Raw genomic sequence first — 20,320 nt, 5'->3', positions numbered from 1 at the left:
GGGAGCAGGAAGAACTGGGCAAAGAGCTACCGGAGAGTAAACTGCCACCCGGCAGCTCCAGGTCAGCACCTGTCCCCAGTCCCCACCTGGGCTTCACAGCCCAGACCGCCACAGCCCTCTGCCCCTTTGGCCCAGGGAAAAGGAAGGTGGGTGAAACTGCTGCCACCAGGTCCCCAGACAGAAATGCTAGTTGGGGAGCAGGGTCCAGACCGCCCCAGCCAGGCTGGTGAGCCGAGAGGCTGCCAACCTCCAGAGGACCCCAGGAGCCCAGAGGGGCACCTCTCCCATGAAGGACAGGAACAGGGGCAAGAGTGGCAACAAATGAGTACATGGAGTCATGGGGGAGACTGGGGATGTCAAACCAGTCCCCGCGGGGGATCACCAGCCATAGAGCAGGCAGGACACACAGGGCGCCCCTTTGAGCAGGTTTGATGAGGGAGAAGGGTGGCCCCAACAGCGATGATGGGGGGAGGTCCCAAGATACCCCATAGAGACGGACATGCCTTGAGGCCGCCTCAGGTACAATGGCGCAAGTGAAGTCACCATGGAAATGATGGAGAGAAAAAATAAGGTCGCCACTGTGAAGATGGAGAGAATGGAAGGGCCTGGAGGGAAGGCCGTGCTATGAGCTTGCAGCAGAAAGGGGCGCAGGAAGCAGCACAGCTGAGGAAGGCAGGCAGCAAGGCGCACATGGAGCGAGCACAGAATGCCGCCGAGGAGGCTGTGGAGCCAGGGTGGCGGGTGCAGGAGGGAGGCGGAGGGTGCCCTGGGGTTGAACCAGCCAGCAGGGGAAGATGGGAGGTTAAGAATGGAATCCAGGCAGGGGATGACTGAGGCACAATGCTGGGGAGCAGGGTGCCAATAGCGGTCACCGTGACACAGGTACCCCAGGGTTCTACAGCAGCAACAGCAGCAGGTGTGGGCACAAGCAGGTGGCCACAAAGGCTCCGAGCATCTCAATGAATAGAACAGAGGCAGGAAGCTGCAGGTGTGAGAGGGTCAGGACTGGGCAAGTGCAGTGGGTGGCAGCAGCCACAGAGAGGTCTGTGAGCACGCAGGGCAGGCGCAGTGCGCGGAGGCAGGCAGCCAGCAGGGGGCAGTGTGCAGGCAGGGCAGAGGCGAGGACACAGGAGCAAAGCCTGGGGCACTGGCTCTGTCTGGCCGGGTCCAGAGAATCTGGCCTGGCTGGCTGGATTCAGGCCCAAGCCAAGAGCCAAGCCCTGGCTCTCAGAAAGAGGCGCATGGAGTGACGCAGAGGGACAGGCCGCTCACCCACCTTTGTCTGGCCAAGACTCCAGGAACAGTCCAGCCAGAGCCCAGCAGGAGGGCCAGAGTTGGGGAGAACACAGTGTATAAAAACTGGGAGTGGAGGGACACCAGGCTCAGAGGCCCACGAGCTGAGGGGCTGGCCCTGAGCAGGGGGTATGCCCCACTCTGGGTGGGAACATGAGGTTGGTGGGGAGGGGCAAGTAGCTCACAAGGAGACAGGACAAACCTGAGCGGGAGGCACGAGGCAGCGTGGTGAAGCCCAGGAAAAGATGGCTAAGCCTTTGTTAAACCAATCACAGCGGTGGGTGGGAAGCATGAATGTTCCCCTCGGCAGTGGGGTAACGGAAAAAGAGCCGGAAGGCGGATTGGGAGGCCTGGCTCTGACTCTAGCTCGGCCAGCTAACCCTCTGTGTCGCCTTGGGCAAACAGCCTTCTGGCCTCCGGTTCATTAGCTGTTGAATCAAAGGGGGTCAGGGGAGTTAGGCCACCAGTCCAGAGATCCCTTCAAGATGACACAGAAACCCTCGGGGCTGGGAGGGAGGGAGGGAGGCTGCAGGGGAGCGTGGGCACAGGGGGTCGGACGGTGGGCTGGGGGCATGGTGCGGACTGTGAAGGGAAGCCCCTCGTGGGCTCAGAGGAACAGTCTAGAGATTCTGAGGGCCCAGTGAGGGGCCTCTAGAAGCCATGTGTGTCCTCGAGTGAGAGGCTGCAGGTGGCATCCTTTGACGGGGGCTGCCCGTGCCCTCCTGGTGGGAGCTTGGTGCTCGGCCCTGCCTGTGCAGTGGCAGCAGCTGGGCAGGGAGGAGGGCGGGGCACGTACCGTGAAGATGTTGGAGCGCCGTTTGGACTGCTTGCGGATGGGCGTGGGAGTGGAGGAGGCAGCGATGGTCTCGATGCGCAGCTCCCGCTGGCTGATGCTGGGGGTTGAGGGGACGGAGGACGAGTAGTCGCTGAAGGCGCTGCTGCCGCCATTCGTGGCCTAAGGACAAAGAGGGCTGCTGAAGTGGCTCTGGGGCGGGGCGGAGAGGGATACTGGGCAGCAGGCAGGTGCCAGGAATTCTTGACCTGGCTAGGGGCGCACAGTGACAGAGGCACCACTGGGTCCTAACAGTATGTGTTGAGAGGAGCTGGAGGGGCGAGGAGGCCAGGAAGGTCCAGTTGCCACTGCTACAATGTGCCACTGGAGCTGCCCCACTAGCTTTTGTCCTGGAGCCCTGAAAGGAGGGTTTCTGCACCTAGACTAGGGAGCTAGATCAGAGTTGAGGACCAGCAGGCCAAAGTCAGAGACACAGCCTGGAAGTGAAGGAACTGTGGAGCTCTTGCTAGCAGGTGATCTGGAATAGGGAGCAGCTCACCTCGGATGGACCCTAAAGTCAGACACATCTGACACCTTGGAAAGAGGCCAGGAGTGGATGCTGAGGGGTCTAAGATTTGCTCTGAGCATGTGTGTGGTAGGGACAGAGACACAGAGCAAAGAGCAGAATGGACTGGACTACCAGAGTAAGCTTCAGGTGGGAACAGAGAAAGGAAGGGAAAAGAAACGACAAAGCTCACAGGTGGAGTGCACCACAGGGTCTGCTCCAGGACTCGGGAGACCAGAGACCTGCACCCACCTGCTCTCACCACAGCACCTGGCCTAAGCCCTGCCTCCTCAAACTCTAAGGTAAGCCTAAGGAGCCACCAAGCAGAGCTGCCAGGGCAGGGTGCAGCTGCTCTCAAAGAATGTGAAGAAAGACCTACCCCTCCTCCTCTCTCCTAAGAGGGTTACTGTTGGGAATTCCAGCACCTTCTCACAAGTCCTAAAGGGATGGGGAACTGCAACAAGGCTGCCGCTGGAAAGTGCAGTGAGCCTGTCCATGTATGGCCCAGGGCTTGCAGCAGAGGGCAGCAAAGTGGTGAATGCAGCTGAAGAACCAAGCACTGGCCCACATGCCAAGGTGGAAAACTGACCTATCGACAGGCCCAGGTGTGGACAGGCATCCAAGTGCATTATTGTAGGGGCCCTGACAGGACCTGGTTCAGAAGACCCCATATTCCACACAGCACCAAGAACATTCACCACTCGGAGCAAGCGCTGCCCTTCTAAAATACAGACACTTCCAGAAGGTGACGGGCAAGCCTCTGTGCTCAGCAGACACGAGGCCGTCTGTTGCCTCTTCCTCTCAGGAGGAGAGTACTGCAGCTGCTGGCCACAAAGGGGCTCACCTAAAAGAGCAGGGGTCAGGCCAGTGTGGCCAAGGGTAAGTGCCCAGCAGGCCTCTCCTCCTTGTGCCAGCAGAGTACGATTTCCACAGGACACAGCTCCTGAGACAATGCTAACAAGGCTCACTAGAACACGTGTTTGTGCCATCTTAGCTGATGGTTGGCGGGAGACAATGGAGAGCGGAGGGTGAAAAACAGGAGCAGGGAAGGCAGTCACCATGTGACCGAGCTGAGGCCAAGGCCAATCGTGCAGGCTAAATGGAATGCAAGCCACATGCAGGAACAGGAGGCGGAGGGAAGCCAACAGAGAAGTGTGAGAAGGCGGCAGAGGGGGCAGTGGGACACACAGACAGGTCCAGGGTCAGGGTCAGTGGCCGCACCTGGTTGATGTGCACGGCTGGGATGGAGGCAGCGGACACGGCCGAGTGGCTGGGCGAGTTGGGCAGGGACTTGCAGGGCCCGATCGCCAGCTGCTGCTTCTTCCGCAAGGCCACCACTTTCTGGGCCACTGCAGGGGACAGCAGAATCAATTGACCAACTGGGGAGAAGGGTAGAAAGCCAAGCTCGGTGCCTCCCTGCAAAACACAGCCCTGCTTGCCAGGGAACCTTCCTGCACCCCGCTCCGGGGCCCAAGTTACCGTCCTGGAAGACCCGCTCCACGTTGAGCCCGTAGGTAGCGCACGTCTCGTAGTAAGTGCAGCGCTTCAGGTCTGTGGAGAGCTTGCGGGCTCTGCTGTCATCGATGACGCGGGGATTGGCGGCACTGATGGCGTCTGTAGAAGGGGAGGCGTCACTCGGGACAAGGGAGTGGGGTGGCTGTACAGGCCTAGGAATGCAGAGTCTGGGCTTCATTTCATTTTGCTATTATGGAGTAAAAATGAGCTGGCCACTTAACCTCTGAGTCTTTTATTCATGGCAAAAAACGTGGACATGACAGTCACACGGATTGCAGGACTAGGGGGAGAAGAGCAAGGAAGAAGCCCTGGGCTCCGGGCAACATGGGAGGGGCTGAGAAGGGAATGGAAGCTGGGGGCTTACTTGCCCCTGCCCACCCAGGTTCAGTTGGCCCAACCCCTGCTCCCTTGCAGATTCAGGCAGGCCCTGCCTCACCCTGTGTGCCCACTAGCACCATGGGCACCTCGCTGGCATTGCGGAAGCTGCAGAGCCGCAGGAAGTAGTTGTACACTGTCTGGAAGCTGATTTCATCCTCCAGGCTGAACACAAACACCACCGCATCCACCCAAGCAGCGAACTAGGGAGACCAAGCAGAGTTAGCACACTGGCCTGGGCCTGCAGACTCCCACACTGCGAGGGCCAAGGGACGGAGGATCCTAACAGGCTCTTGTCCCCAGACACACAACTTTGCCCAGTCCCAACCGGAAACCAAGGGCCCCGGCAGGAGCATCACCTGGAGCTCAGGGGGACCTCCTTCATCTCGGATCAGCAACAGGTAACTTTGGCCGTCCACCACAATCTCCTTCTTAAACCGACCCCCTAGGATGGAGTGCAGAGTCAGGACGAAACTTGGAGGAAGGGCCCATAGGGGCCAGGCAAAGCAGAAATCTAAGCTCCCAGTGGAGGAGACAGGAGGATGGGAAAGGAAAGGGCCCCACGGTGTGGAGGAGAAGAGGTCCACGTGGCCAGTCTCTGGGCCAGGCTGGCCTTACAGCTCACCTTCAGGGGACTCCTCCTGGACATAGGTCCCTGTCAGATAGCGGTGCACCAGGGCTGACTTCCCACTAGACAGGTTCCCCACTATGCCCTGCAGGACAGGAAGGGGCAAAGCAGTGATCAGAGGCATCAGGGAGAAGACCACGGCTGAAGGGAGAGGGCGGGCCACGGGGAGGGAAGAGTCTCAGAAGAAGCCAAGCCCAGGCCCACCATTCTAAACCTGTCCCACCCAGCCACAGAACTGCCAGGGCCTCTCTCGGACCCACTCACCACTTTAAGCTCCGGCACAGAGCGGCTCAGGGTCCACTCCTGACTGTTCACAAATGAATCTGTGAAGACAGAGCCACCCCATCAGTGCCACTGTGGCACACACACCTGTCTTAACTGCCACCACCAGTGTGTCCTATAATGTCCCTTCTTGGCCAAGGCCAGAGGATAGCACTGTCTTCCACGAGACCTTGAACCTCACCCCTAGTTCCCTAGGGAGCAGCAGGAAGATTCTTTCTAAGCCAAAGTCAATCTTTTATTTTTTGGGGGGGGGGTTTACTGGGGATTGAACTCAGGGGCACTTGACCACTGAGCCCCAGCCCCAGCCCTATTTTGTATTTTATTTAGAGACAGGGTCTCAGTGAGTTGCTTAGCAGCCTTGCAGTGGCTGAGGCTGGCTTTGAACTCTCAATCCTCTTCTCAGCCTCCCTAGCCACTGGGATCATAGGCACGGGCCATCACTCCCGGCCCAAAGTCAATCTTTAGGAATAGACTAAGAGCTCAGTCTCAGTCCTCTCTGGCCTTAGACTTGTATCCCCCTTTTTCCTCTTCATGCTCCAGCAGGTATTACCCACCTGGGGCCCACCTGGCTTAGTTTCAGGGTACCTCTCATCCAGGTTAGAGGCCACCCCAACAAGTCTCAGACCAGACCCAAAATGGGCAGAGCATCTGGCAGAGGGGCTGGCCTCCTGCAAGTAGGAACTGCTCACCCTTGGCAGGGTGGGGCCACCCACTGCATTCCTGAGCCAGAGTGAAGAGGGAGTAGCCTCACCTGGCCCTGTTCTGTAGAGGCAGGTCCAATGAGGCCATATCTACTCTGCCCTGCCCAATCCCTTTCCCAAGCTCCTCCTTAGCTGGGGGCCCACCTCCAGACTTCCTTCCCTTCAAACACTTCCAGCACCACTAGCCCCTGAGTCAGGCAGGGCTTGGAGAAGGGAAGTTGCCAGCTACCATTGTCCTCTGATGGCCGGCCCCCAGCTCCTTTGCCCTCCAAGTTTCCACCTACAGCCTCCAGCAAGCTCCTGCTGGCCCAGCCTGGGCTGGCCTTTGTCTGGGCAGCCCTGCTTCTCCCTGGCTCCCAGACGCACTGCCCCCAGGTTGTTTCAGAGTAGTTATCATAACCAGGTCCCCTCACAGTGAGAGGTCAACCCCAGACTAGGAGCTAGGAAGCTGCTGAATCCAGCCTAGAGACATCTAACTCTACAGAGCACCTTCCTTTCCTGGGCCTCAATTCTGCATGTGCCAAATAAGGGGGTGAGGATGTGAACTAGAACCCTTCCTACTCTCCTATTCTAGGATGCTGGGGCAGGGCCATAGCCTGCTCTGGCCTGGATTCCTCCTTTCCCACTGCCATCTCTTCTGGACACTGCTGATGACCCCAGATACCATCTGCAGCACTGATGACACTTGGAGGGACCCATCTACTCCAGGCCCACACAGCGCGCCTGGCTTGACCAGGTGGGTTCCCGGCAGATTCTCACTCAAGCCCTCCGTTTTCTGCCAGACTCCAACCAGAAAGGCCACCCAGGAGGCGCTGCATCCCCTTACCGCTCGGCGCGCTCAGGAGCCCGGGGGCGGCGGCCGCCCTGCGGCTCCACAGTGGCGCGGCGGGCGCGGGCTCCCTCCGGCGGAAGCGGCTGGTGAGCAGCCTCCAGAGGCTGGCGGCGGCGCGGGGGCGGCTGGACTCTGGCGCAGCGCTTGGGACCTCGGCGCCCAGCAGGTCGCGGCGGCTAGAAAAGGCGCCCAGGGAGCTGGCGTCGCCGTCGCTGCGGGTGCGCGCGCGGGGCGGCCGGGCCAGCAGCCCCGACTCGGAGCGCCGGATCTCCTGGCCGCGGCGCAGGCGGAAGCTGAAGCTCTTCTTCAGCGCTGACAGACCGCGCCGGGGACCCTCGGCGCCGCGCCCGCCACTGCCGCGGAACACCTGCCAGCGCTGGCTGCTCCACAGCGATGCGCCTCGCAGGAAGCCCGCGCTGCCGGCGCGCCCCAGCCCCGCGCCCGGCGCCTCGGCCGCCGCCAGCTCCAGACGGTTCACCTCCAGGAACGTCATGCTGGTGGGCCGCGGCCGCAGTGCAGGCTCCCCGGGGGCACGGCTGCGCCGGACGGGAGCGGGGCTGGCCGTGGGGCTGGCCACTGGGCTGGGTGCGGGCGAGCCGGGCCGCCCCGAGGGCGCGGGGCTCCGGCGGCCAAAGCGCGGACGCAGGAGGCCAAGTAGCAGGCCACGGGCACCGGTGGGGGCCGGCCCCGAGCTGCCCGAGCTGCCCGAGCATACACTCCGCGGCCGCGCCGGCTGCTCGTTCGCGGCGCACAGGGCGGCCTGCAGGGCGGCGGCGGTCCGGCCGGCCCGGGCGCCGTGCAGGTCCAGCGAGTCGCAAACACTGAGGGCGCGGCGGCAGGCGGAGGGCCGCTCCCCGCTGTAGCTGTCCCCGGGCGGCCAGCCCCGCTCCATGCTCAGGGCCCAATGGCGAGGGCCAGGCCCATGGCGAGGCGCGCGGGGCTGGGCCCAGGCCGGGGCCGCAGCCGCGGCGCACAGACCTCCGGCCTTTGGGCACCTGGTGTGGGCCCACCGAGTCCCTCAACTCTTCCACCTCGCAGACAGCAAGCCCAGACCTGGAGCGTCTGGGAGCAAGCCCAGTCAGGCGAGAGAGGCGGCAAGTCTGGCCTGGAACACCTGGGATCGGTGGAGCAGGGGAGCCGGCCTGCTGGGGCAGCCCCTGGGAGCCGGCAGAAAACAGGAAATTCCAGCCCAGGGCTCCTCCTAGGACTGGGCAGGTAGGTAAGGAGTTGTCATTAAGAGCAGGCCAAATAAATAACAGTCCTTGAGAACACCACACACTAGGCACGGTTCTGGAGAAAAGTTGACCATTTTCTCTTTCTTCAAAGGCAGAGCAACCATAAGGGCCAAGGACAGGAGGTCATTCATTAAGAGGTCAAATTAGGAGTAATGACCAAGCCTATGCCCTCTCTGGGCCTCAGATTCCTCATTTGTAAATGAGGAGCTTGAACAAGGCAATCCTGTCTCAATTTTTGGCTAGACATTCTGAGGTAGAGAGCTGCTGGATGCTACCGCCAGCTGCTGTTAATGACTGAGCTGCCCCCCCCCCCTTTTTTTTCCTCTGAAGATCCAAAAGATACTCATCTGTCTGGACTAAGTGTCCTCCTGCCTAAGGGCAGCAGAAAAATCAAAAGATAACTTCCAGGCCCAGACCACAGTGACTCACTTCTGAGCCTTCAGTGGCCATTCCCTGGGTGCTCACTTCATCTGCCCATGTCCAGATGAAGGCGACAAGGTGGCTTCCAGTACTGGCTGGCACCTGGCACTCTGTAAATGGAAGCACCCCAAACTCTATTAGTTTCATGAGAGTGTGCTGCACCCAGAAAATGTGGGACCACCCCAAAACGGGGCAGGAGTTGTGCATAGTCAAATCACTCCTTTCTTTCCCAGGTCCCTGAGACAGCCAGCGCACCACAATTCACAAAGTACAACCACAGCGGCCTAGCAGATCAGGAGAAACCAGTTTAGGTAGTGGCAAGGGGTGAGGGGCCTGAACTTCCTTGGAAAAGATTACACTCCCAAGACTCTCCACCCCAGTCCCACCCTATTTCTAGTGTCCCCTTCAGTATCCCAATGTCCCTTTGAGCTTTAGAACTCTGTGGTCTAAGCTAGTAGAGATAAAAGCTGCACATTCCTGAGGGGGCTGGGGCTGGGGGAATGCCTGGGAAGGCAGGGCCTCCCTATCCTAGGTGCTGTGGCAGAAAGGAGGGCTGGAAACTCCCAAGTCCTGGGCTGGATCTCTGGGGCAGTTCACATCTTCATGGGACTAGTTATTAACAGTGTTGAGGAAGGCTGCTTCTCTCCAGGAAGCACAGTCCCCCATATATCATAGACCATTCCACAGAGAAGCCTTTCCCAGATCCTCAGGCAGGCACAGAGACAAGAACACAACCCAATACTCACATGTAAGCCTGCCAACCTTTCTGAGCTTCAGATCAAAAGAACAAGGTAGTCTTTCTACCTAGACGTGCCTATCTGCCTCTGTCCATCTGCGCTTTCTCTCACAAGCATAGGGATTATCCTGCCTCAAAAAAGAATAAGGCTGACCAGTTGCAAGTCTTCCCCCAGCTAATGAAAATGCAAGCCCTAAGCAGGAGTTGCGGGAGCCAGTTTGGGGACGAAGGGGACAGAGGACAAGATGGCTAACATGGGTATGTTGCTTTAGCATTTAGCACTCTTCCTCAGTGGAGAATACCAGGATGGGTCAGAAGGTAGAAAGCTCCAGCCCATAAGTGCTAGTCACATGGCTTGCGTGGTACACACACACACACACACACACACACACACACACACACACACGTCAGAGAAGGCAGGCAGCAGTGCCCAGTCTTTGAAAGAACAATGACACTTAAGAGGACATAGGCTCCCGGGTTCCACTGCACCTGAAGAATCCATCCAGGCAAAAAGCTCATCCTGGGCCAATTCCCAAGCGTAGACAGCTTCTTCTTCTTTACCTGTCTGCATCCTCTTTTCCCGGAAACTTTTCTTGACCCATAAAAACTACAGAAGGAAGAGCATCTGCTCCCACATAAGTGTCTCAACGTATCAGGTCAGTGGAAGACTCCAAAGAGAAAAGTAGCCACAGGCATACACCTCTTCCTCGTGGGCCAACCCCAGGTCCTCCTGGGCTATCCCCAGGTCAGGGAGGATGTCCCATCTGACAAGACTGCTCCAAAGACATGCAGCAAACACAGCTCTACCTCATAGCACTACCCAGTGAGCCTAGAGCAAAGAAGGCAGCCCTAAAAAGCTCCATGCTGGCAAGCCCTAAAGAGGACCAAACATAAAACTAGCCCTTGAGTTTGCTATTTCCTCAAGCCACCAAAAGCACTTTACCTCTCAGGGGCTGAAAATTTCCTGCATATTTCTGGGAGATTTAAGATGAAACTTCTCACAAATGCCTGCAGTGGAGATTCTGGGACAGGTTGAACAACCTCCCTTGGGGTAGAGAGTGCAGGAGGGGCTTCCTGGTGCTCAGATGCCCTACTCGGATATGCACAGGCGTCTGGAGTCAGAGGGGCTGTTCCACAGAAACAGAAGGACCATGGGTAGAGGTGAGACACAAGATGCCGTCAAGAGAATGCCGGGCTGGAGTTGTGGCTCAGTGGCAGAGCATTTGCCTAGCATCGGGAGGCACTGGGTTCCAGCCTTAACACCGCATAAAAATAAAAAAATAAAGGCATGTTATCCATCTACAACTACTTTTTTTAAAAAAGAAGGGGAGATTGCTGGTCCTGAGCTAGAAACAAAGGGCAGCTCTGCCACAGGAGTCCCACAGGCCTCGCCCCAGCTCTCCACCCAGTGTTTGCTGGCTGATGTGCTGATAAAAACGGGGTTGTGCCGGGCTGCAGCCCACACAATGTGCAGGAAACTGGTGGATATCTTCCTTCTCCAAGATGAAGACGGACTAGCTTGCTCCTGGAGACCAAAGCTTGTGACTGACCGCAGGGAAAGGCTTCATTCAGGCTTGTGGTGACCTGTGTGGTCCCAGAGCCACACTGGCCTCCAAGACAGGTAGGACTCTTCCTGTCCACACGGTGGCAGCAAAGCATCTTCCTAAGGCCGGGAATGCAGGCTGTGTGGTGGGGCGGGAGAAGCTGGCAGGACTCGAAGCCCCTTTGGGTTGTCAAGGCCACTCAGGAGGCAGTAAGGGGCACACCAAGGCTTCAGGAGGGCTGGTGTGTAAGCTGTGGAATGGGGATTAGGAAACCAAGAAGAGGGGAGAAGATCTTGGGTGGCCACCCTTGTACAGCCTGAAGACAATCCTTCTGTGCTACAGCCAACAATTAGCCTGCAAAGTCTGCCTCTAAGCCACTTTGGCCAGTGCCCTCCACATCTGCAAATGCACAGCACTGGCTCTGGAGCTGCTCAACCAAGACCTAGCAGGGTGGCCTCCCGGTCTTTCTTACCACTCCCTCCTGTGGGCTCTGCCTCCCCCCCCACGCCCCGCCCTGTAACTACACCATCTTTTTAACAGCCCACTTATGCCCACCCCCATCACACTGCCGATCTATTTTCCCCATGACCTCATTACCTCCATTAAAGCCCTGCAGTAGCTCTCAGTCCCAACACCAGACTCCTCACTCCCTGCCCAGACCCCACTGATCTCACCTGGAACCACCCACCCGCCACCCAGCCACACAGTGTCTACCAGGCCACGCCTATTCTCCACCCAGGGCCTCTATACCTGTTTGTCCTTGAGATCACTTGGGTCTCAGCTGCAACATCCCTTCCTTGACAGCCCAGCCATCTCGGTGGCCCCTCTGCTGGCACTAACACACACCACTCTCAGAGGTTTTCCTTGTGTATTTCGTGTCCCCAGAAGAACTCTGCAGGGCTCACAGAAGGTGTGCAGCCATCTCCGTCAGTGAATGAATGAGCGAATATTTCTGCCAAGCCGAACTGTGTGCTGGGGCTTTTGTTCCCCTTGTGGGGAGGGAGACAGGCATAAAAAAGAGATGGTTCCTGTCTGGGACAGTCTGTTGAGGTGATTATTTCAGGCAAAATAATCTATACCGTCTCCAAGTGCAGAGGCACAATGGTGTGCTGGTGGGACCAGCTCCCTGTGTGGACAGCGGGGCTCAAATGCAGACTGCGGCACTTTCTAGCCAGTGCCACTTACCATCCATCAGCTGAGTCTCAGACTGAGTCTGCAAGCCAGAAGAAACCCCAACTTCCCAGCTGAAGCAGGGCACAGCAGTGATGTGATTGGTGGGCCGCAGAGTCTGGTGGGGCAGGTGACCTGTAAAAGGAGCTATTCCTACCGGCCTTGTAGGACACAAGAATGATTTAAACTGGTGCCAGCCTCCTCAGTCAGTCTATGACCGTGGCAGGTTCATATCAGCCCCCTGTGGCTAAGGCTGGGTTGGCTCCTCCAATCTCTTCTCTAAGAGACCTCCAAGCTAGGGGGACCCTAGTCCCAACCCCAGAACTACAGAAATGACCTTATGTAAAAACAGGGTCATCGTTGGTTAAGATGAAGTCACACTGGAGTAGGGGAGGACCTGACCCCATGACCATTACCCTCATCAAAAGGGGAAAGCTGGGACTGGACTGTGGCTCAGTGTAGAGCACTTGCCTAGTGTGTGTGAGGCACTGTGTTCAATTCTCAGCACCACATACAGATAAATGACTAAAAGCGGGGAAAAGGTGATCCCACTCCTTGGTCTATACCCAAAGGACTTAAAATCAGCATGCTATAGTAACACAGCCACATCAATGTTTATAGCAGCTCAATTCACAATAGCTAAACTGTGGAACCAACTTAGATACCCTTCAATAGATGAATGGATAAAGAAATTGTGGTATATATACACAATGGAATATTATTCAGCATTAAAAGAATAAAATTATGGCATTTGCAGGTAAATGGATGGAATCGGAGAATATGTGCTAAGTAAGCCAATCCCAAAAAATGTTCTCTCTGATAAGTGGATGATGATCCATAATGGGGGTGGGGGGCATGGGAAAAATGGAGGAACTTTGATTGGGCAAAGGAGAGGGGGGATGGGGAGAGGGCATAGGGGCAGGAAAGATGGTGGAATGAGATGGACATCATTATCCTAGGTACGTATATGACTGCACATATTATGGGACGCTACATCATGCACAACTAGAGAAATGAAAACTTGTGCTGCAGTTGTGTACAATGAATCAAAATGCATTCTGCTGTCATTATACCTAATTAATATAAAAGGAGAGGGAAGGCTGGGTCAGACGTGCAGAGGGACTGCAATACAAAGGGACACAGAGAGAGGATGGCTAGCCACAGGCCTTGGAGAGAGGCCTGGAACAGACCTGTCCCTAACACCTTTGGAAGGAGGTCCGCTGACACCTTGATCTCAGACCTCTGTCCTCTAGGACAGTGACTGTTGGACTGTCCTCTGGGTCAGTGACTTTCTGGTCCTTGAAGCCCCCAGTGTGCGGTACTTTGCCAATGCAGCCCTTCGCACTACCAAGCAATGAAGTCTACAGAGAAATCAGTGCGCATGCAGATGAACACGAGGGTGGTTTTGGTAGGAGATTCCTATTCCCCAAAGTCCTGCCATGGATTTCAGGTTCAGAATTCAAAGCTTGGCTCTGTCCTTTACTTTCAGAGGTAATGACACTGATGTGTAGAAAGGGAAGTGCCTTGTCCAAGGTTGCACAGAGTCAGTGGTAGAACCTGGGCGAGGCCCAATACTCCCTGGCCAGTGCTTGGACCTCCAAACCTCCAGTATTATTTTTTGGGTATCTGCTAAGAGGAGGCATGTGAGTGGCCCCTGGAGGCACCTGCATCACCTTGAGGCAGGATGGAGCACAGAATTCTGTCAGCCACAGTCTAAGGCCCTGGGAGTGTCCCTGACACCACCTCCTGCTCTGACCAGCTGGGGCAGCTGCCTGACATCGGGCTTAAAAGGAGGTATCATGGATCTACCGAGGACCACCTGGCATGCCTACCTCTGCCCAGCAAGTCAGTTAATTCTCAGGGGAATGGCTCAGGCAAGTGATGCACCTCCACCTGGGGCCTGCACTGGGCCAGGAGCTGGTCACTCTTTATGCCATCGCCAAACACCCCAGGCCAGAGCAACGGCGGACTACAAGAGCACCTGTAGAGGAGCTTCAGGCTTCAGGCTTCCACGGGACCTTTCATACACACCAGAGGTGCACTGGCTCCTCACAATTCTGACCCACCTCCTGGATTTCAGGTGTTGTGGGGTTGTTTGTTTTGTTGTTACTGGGGATTGAACCCAGGAGTGCTTACCCACTGAGCTACATCCCCAGTCCTTTTTATTTTGAGACAGGGCCTTGAAAAGTTGCTTAGGGCCTTGCTAAATTGCTGAAGCTGGTCTCAAAATTAGAATCCTCCTGCCTCAGTCTCCTGAGTTGCTGGGATTACAGGCACCCCTGGCCATTTCAATTGCTTTTAAATACTATTCTTTCCCTTCAAAATTGAATACACAAGTTCAGATGAAGTCCCATGAGTTACAAATCTGTTTTGTGCAGTCAAATGTGTCTCTAAAATGTGTCCAAGTTTATGAACTCTCCATTTCTTATCAGCAGTTCTAGCACTTTTATTAGCTTCCTATTTTTTTAACAAAGATAAAATATTTTTATAAAAGGAAAATGCAATAAAGTGCTCAAATAACTGCACTAATTTTGAGGACCAACACGGAGGACTGCTAAGAGTGCAGAAACACATGCATACATTCAGGGTCTCAAAGAAAGGGGCTGGGTCAGATGCATGGGTGTAGGAGAGGGAACAGTGTATGTTATTTTTTGTTTTAATTTTTTTGTAGTTGTAGATGGACAGAATGCCTTTATTTATTTATTTATTCATTTATTTGTGGTGCTGAGAATCAAACCCAGTGCCTCACACATGCTAGGCAAGCGCTCTTCCACTGAGCTATATATAGCCCCATGTATGTTATTTTAACAACAACAACAAATGGCTCAGGTAGCCTGAGAGTCATCCTGAGGACAAAAGTTTACTGCAGCTGAATTCCCATGATGGATTTTACAAGAGCAGGGCCTGGAATCGCCTCATCCACGGAACAGTCTGGGGGGCCCTACAGCCCCTGGCCTCCTCTGCACAGCCATAGTGAATCTTCTGCCTGAGCACAAGCTCATGTTCAATGTGCTCTCACCTTATGCTACGGGGTGTGGGCTCCTGGGCCTCCTCTGGCCAGTGTCCCCTAGACAGCTGAGTAACGGATGTGTGCCCTAGATCCCCAAGGCAGCAGCCACATGGGACACCACTGGCCACTGGCTAATAGCAACACCTTGCTGAACATGATGGCCCCCTGGGCCCTTGACACATTAACCCACTTAACCCTGGGAGAAAGGTGCCAGGAATCTCCCCAGTTACAGATGAAGAGCCAAGTAACTTGGTCACCGGCCAGTAGGTGATTTGAACCCAGGCCATCTGCTCAGCTGGCTAACATACCCTTGGCCTCCTCAGGCCTGGCCACTGCTTCCCTGGCCTGCGGCAGTCTCTGCTGACTCAGGGCCTGCTGAGCGAGGCCTGAAGCCTGAACCTCTCCAAAGTCAGAGTTCAGATTTCAAGCAGCTGCCACCTACCTTCTCCTCCTCCCCATCCAGGAACAGCCCAGCCTTGGCCTTCCTTCTAAAGGAAGCAGATCCCCCTTCCCCAAAAGAGCCCTCTGAGCCCAGCATGGTGGTGTACACCTGTAATCCCGTTGGCAGGAGGCTAAGGCAGGTAGCTTGCAAATTCAAGGCCAGGCTCAGCAATTTAGCAAGGCCCTGACTCAAAATAAAAAAAGGGCTGGGGATTTGGCTCAGTGGTAAAGGGACCCTGGGTTCAGTCCCCAGTACCAAAAAAAGAGCCCTCTCAGATTCCCCCTCACTGATCTCCCATCCCTGACTCCCTGCTCCCCCATCCCTGGGCCACAAGGCATGAACGCCGATCTCTGGCTGCCAGGGCTCCCCTCCCAGGGACACATGGCATTTACAAAAGGAGAAAATGGCACAGCTGCCCAGAGGCCAGGAAGCCCTGAACATCAGGCCTGCACAGGTGGCCACACTTATTCTTTTTCGAAAAACCAGATACAAAATCCTGGGCTGGGGATAGAGCTGAGTGGTAGAGCAGCTTGCCTACCATGCGCGAGGCCCTGGGTTTGATTCCCTAGCACCAAAAAAATAAATAAACTACGCGACAAGGACTTGTGTAAAGCAGAAAAAGAAAGCAACGTGTGGAAATGGTGTCACGGCCACCTGCTTGCACCTGGTTGGGTGACGCGATTTTTCCTGCCTCTTCATATCTTTCTTAATGTATATTTCACTCTGCTTTCTGAAGTGTTCCTGGAGGGTTCATTACTTTTTTGTGGGGGTTCCAGTGATTGAACTCAGGGGCACTCAACCACTGAGCCACATCCCCAACCCTATTTTGTATTTCATTTAGAGACAGGGTCTCCCTGAGTTGCTTAGTGCCTCACCATTGCTGAGGCTGGCTTTGAACTCCTGTATCAGCCTCCTGAGCTGCTGGGATTACAGGCGTGTGCCACTGTGCCCATCAGGGTTCATTATTTTTATAAAAAGAAGTTAACAGAGGCATTAGGGATATAGCTCAGTTGGTAGAGTATTTGCCCCGCATGCACAGGGCCCTGGGTTCAATCCCCAGCACACACACACACAAAAAAAAGAAGCAACAGAAATGGAAGACTGTTCCACCTGGGAACAAAAGGCAGAGTCAGGGTAGGATCCCAAGTAAGTTTGGGGTGGGCGATGCCAGGGATCTTTATTTTAGGATTTGAAAACACAACAGCTTCCTGGGTGTCATGCCTGCCCCCACCCCATCACACTACAACAGGGCTCTGCCTCTAATGTGTCACCAAGCTGCCCCAGCCCAGGACACTGAGGGCCAGTGCAGACTGGATGCTTTGGCAGCCTCCTTGGGTCAGTGGGCTCAGCCTGGCCCACTCCAGTGTCGGCTTGGTGACATGTCATAGTGCGACGTTCCTCCGTTACTCACCACTGCCCTGCTGAGGCCAAGCCAGGCTCTAATCAGCACCTGTGGACCTACATCTCCTTTCCACCAGGAGCTCTCTGAAGGGCAGGATGACTGGGTTCGAGACTGCACTCTGGTAGATGGCCTGACTCTCTCTTCGTGCCCACTCACCCACTGCCGAGTGGGGAATGCCCAGCTGCCCACCGCGAAGCATCAGCAGTGACTCCCTTGCTGCCGTTGGGACAGGAGTGCACTCCCTGACTGCTGGCGAGGGTGCCCCTCGTCATGTTCCGACAGCACGTTTCCTTCTCTTCCTTCTCGGACCCTGTCCTTTGCCTGATGTTCTCCTGGGTTTTTTTCCCCTTTACTTCTGGGGACTCTGCGGAACAGGCGTGCTAACCATTTATGTGGTGCACACGCACCACGTAATACAGAAAGAGGACTGAACCAGATAATTTCATGATGGACTATAACCCCTGAACAAGGACACAAATCCAAGAGACGAAGGGATGCTAAAAGGTCAGGGTGGGAGAGGCTTTCCTGACAGAACACCCCTGATGGCAGAAGGGCATCGAGATTACAAAGTCACCTTTCAGGGGCTGGGGCTGTGGCTCAGTTTAGAATGCTCACCTAGCACATGCAAGGCCCTTAGCACCACATAACAATAAATAAATCAATAAAATAAAGGTATTGTGCCCAAATGCAACTAAAATATATGTGTGTGTGTGTGTGTGTGTGTGTGTGTGTGTGTGTGTATAGAAAGTAAGTCATCTTTCACAATCCCCTGACTGCCAATGCAGGCAAAGGTTGTTAAAAGCCATGCAGGGGAGCTGAGGGGGTCGGAGTGTCACCCCCACAGACTGCTTACTAAGGGGGTGAATCCCCCCAACTAGGACCCCTGGCAGCTGTTACCCTGCCAACCTTGATGCAGGCCTGCAGCACATGCCAGGATGGCTTCCTGTCAAGCTTCTAGACCGCCTAAGTTCACGGGCAGCACTTGCGAACAGGCAAGTGCAACCTTCCCAGGTGGCTGCCATTGCAAGCTTCTGGAACAAAGACCACCCCCACCAGAAAGCCGGGGTGCTGGGAAAAGGTCCCCTGTGAGCCCCCGGTCCTTCCCAGCTCCCTCCGCCTCTGGAAAACCAAGGCTATACAAGACATTCTGGGAATAACTGGCAAAATCTGATGATGGATCAGCTATTAAATGGTATTAGAGAGATCCTGTTAGTTTTCCTGGGTGCCACACTGGCATTATGGTCACAGAGAGGATGTGCCTGGCCTCTGGAGAAGCCTGTCCCAGACAGGGAGAAGCATCACCATGCCAGCAACTGCCTGGGAAAATGAGAGGAAGAGAGAGAAGAGAACACGTAGAATAAAACAAAACAATCAAAATTTTCAATGTCATTAAAAAAAAAAAATGCTGGAGAAGTGAGCTGTCATCTCCTCTACAGATTCTGGCCTCCTGGCTGGCTTAGGAGGAGCCCTCATGCCAAGGTTATCCAGTACTCTTGTAATTTTCTCCCCTATTTTAAAAAGTTTTATCATTTCTTCATGGAACAGTAGCACATCCTGAGCCGAGCACAAGCTTCGAGGCCAGGCTCCTGGGTCCGGGCTCTGCCGCCACCAGGGTAAGCGAGAAGCCTGGGCGGATTCCTTGGCCTCCACGCCTCAGTTTCCTCACCTGCCAGAGGGCTGTCAACACGTACCCTGAAAGGATGTTCTAAAAACTACACGAAGACAAGAATGAGGAGGGAACAGGGGCTTCCTCTGGAGCTTTAAGAGGAAGTCATGCTTTCCTTGCTGCTCCCTCTGAGATGGCAGAGCAGGTCCTGCCGCCCCAGCCCTGTAACTCCCCATCACCCACAGCAAGAGCCATCAATCTTGTGACATTTGCAGCACAAACACAAAGTGCTAGAGTGTGGGGTGGCACGTTTGCATAGTTTAAAAACACACTACGCCTGCGGCTTTCATGATAAAATCACTACTCCAGTAAACCCTGTGTGGTGGTGACTGTCGGGGGCAGCAGGTCTGCTGCGGCACCCCCTAGGCCACCTCACGCCCAGGCCTTGGTACTGCAGTAGCTCACTCACTGCCCTTGGCAGGCTCCTGGATTCTCCCAAGACAAGGTTCCTGGCTGTTCCGTCAGCACGATTTCCTTTGGTACCAGCTCACCACTACCTGCTCCTGACCTCAGTCTACTCCTGCTCAGGACAGCACCTTCCCAAGGCCAGGTTCTAGCCTGGATGCCTGGGCAGGGCTGTCACTGCTACCCCTGCTTGTGACAGAAATAAATTATGCTGATCAAGTTTGGGGTACCTTGGAAGAAAAGGCTATGGTACTGTGGTCCCCAAGTTCGGACCCCTTCATCACCCTGCCTTCACCCCATGGATCCTTCCACCTGGACACCAGCCTACCCTGCCCGCCCAGGAGCAGAGAGAGGGGCAGGAAAGTGGCCTCTCAGACATACCCATGAAATCATTTCTTCCAACCTCTCTGAGCCTCCTCCTCCCAGCTCAGCCTGTTCTGGGCTCTCCTCAGCCCTCTCCAGGTCCCCAGGAAGTGCATCTTCCGTGTCTCTTGGGTGGGCCCAATGCTCATGAAGTGCAGAGCAGAGTTCTCATATCTCGGGGGAAGGAAGATGCCGGCATACTCCAGGGCTGCTCCCACGGCTGCCCTCGGAGCCTGCCCTCGGAGCCACCGTGCAGAGTATCAATATGTAACTATTTGGACTTAAGTCTGTGTCTCAGTCTCTTCTACTCCTCTTTCCTGATGTGAAATCATTGGTGTCCCCTACCCTGGATTCAAGGGACCCCCCACCTGACCCTCACAGCTTGGTGGGGCTCACTGTCCCCACACCAAGAGAAAGAAAGGTGGCCGCCACTCTGTGAGCTTCCTTCCTTATCTCAGACCCCACTGTCACCTGGGTCCCTTCACCCTGCCTCACTGTACCCCAGCTCCCAGCCTCAGCTGGGAGAGAGTCACACTGCACTTCCTGGAGGATTTCCTAACTGAACAGGTGACCAGCAGCTCTATCTGTGTCTAAGGGGCAAGCTGGACGGCCCAGCAGGAATGTGAACTAAAAATCAGGTCATTGTGACTCCCGTGACTTCCTGAGTCCCGGCTTTGACCCTTGCAGGGCACTCAATGCACTGCCACCTTCTCATGGGCCACCTGAGATGGAGCAGGATGGAATCCCACAGGCTCCTCAGAACCTCAAGTGACAGGTCCCCACATCTGGCTTCTCCCCCTCGGGCCCCAAGGAGACAGTGCCAAAGGCCTAGAAATGCTTCCTCACTACCCCTGTCCCCAGCTGGCCTGAGAGAACCCCAGGCAGCACCTCTGCTGGCCCAGAGCAGCCCTGGCCTCAAGTCCTACAGGACATCCCTGAGCTGGGTCACAAGTGCAGACTCAGG

The 20,320-nt window shown here is 55.6% G+C and overlaps 1 protein-coding gene across 6 annotated transcripts in view; it reads right to left on the bottom strand.

Annotated features, from left to right (window-relative positions):
- AGAP3 (ArfGAP with GTPase domain, ankyrin repeat and PH domain 3) overlaps positions 1-20,320 on the bottom strand; it is a 53,271-nt gene that overhangs the window by 21,145 nt on the left and 11,806 nt on the right. For 3 of the 6 annotated variants that reach the window (XM_081287725.1, XM_081287726.1, XM_081287729.1), the window contains exons 2-8: positions 5,413-5,471; positions 5,146-5,233; positions 4,880-4,965; positions 4,582-4,723; positions 4,110-4,244; positions 3,852-3,979; positions 2,090-2,248 (exon numbers count right to left, since the gene is read on the bottom strand). In XM_081287725.1, coding sequence (XP_081143851.1) covers positions 2,090-2,248; positions 3,852-3,979; positions 4,110-4,244; positions 4,582-4,723; positions 4,880-4,965; positions 5,146-5,233; positions 5,413-5,471 — 797 coding nt within the window. Of the gene's footprint in view, positions 1-1,495; positions 1,717-2,089; positions 2,249-3,851; positions 3,980-4,109; positions 4,245-4,581; positions 4,724-4,879; positions 4,966-5,145; positions 5,234-5,412; positions 5,472-6,957; positions 7,956-20,320 lie in introns of those variants that run through there. The other 3 variants (XM_081287727.1, XM_081287728.1, XM_081287730.1) reach the window with 2 other exon arrangements.

Source organism: Spermophilus citellus, assembly GCF_964194105.1.
Source record: "Spermophilus citellus genome assembly, chromosome: 3".
Classification (NCBI taxonomy): Eukaryota; Metazoa; Chordata; class Mammalia; order Rodentia; family Sciuridae; genus Spermophilus; species Spermophilus citellus.
This window is presented reverse-complemented; position numbering and strand designations above follow the sequence as displayed.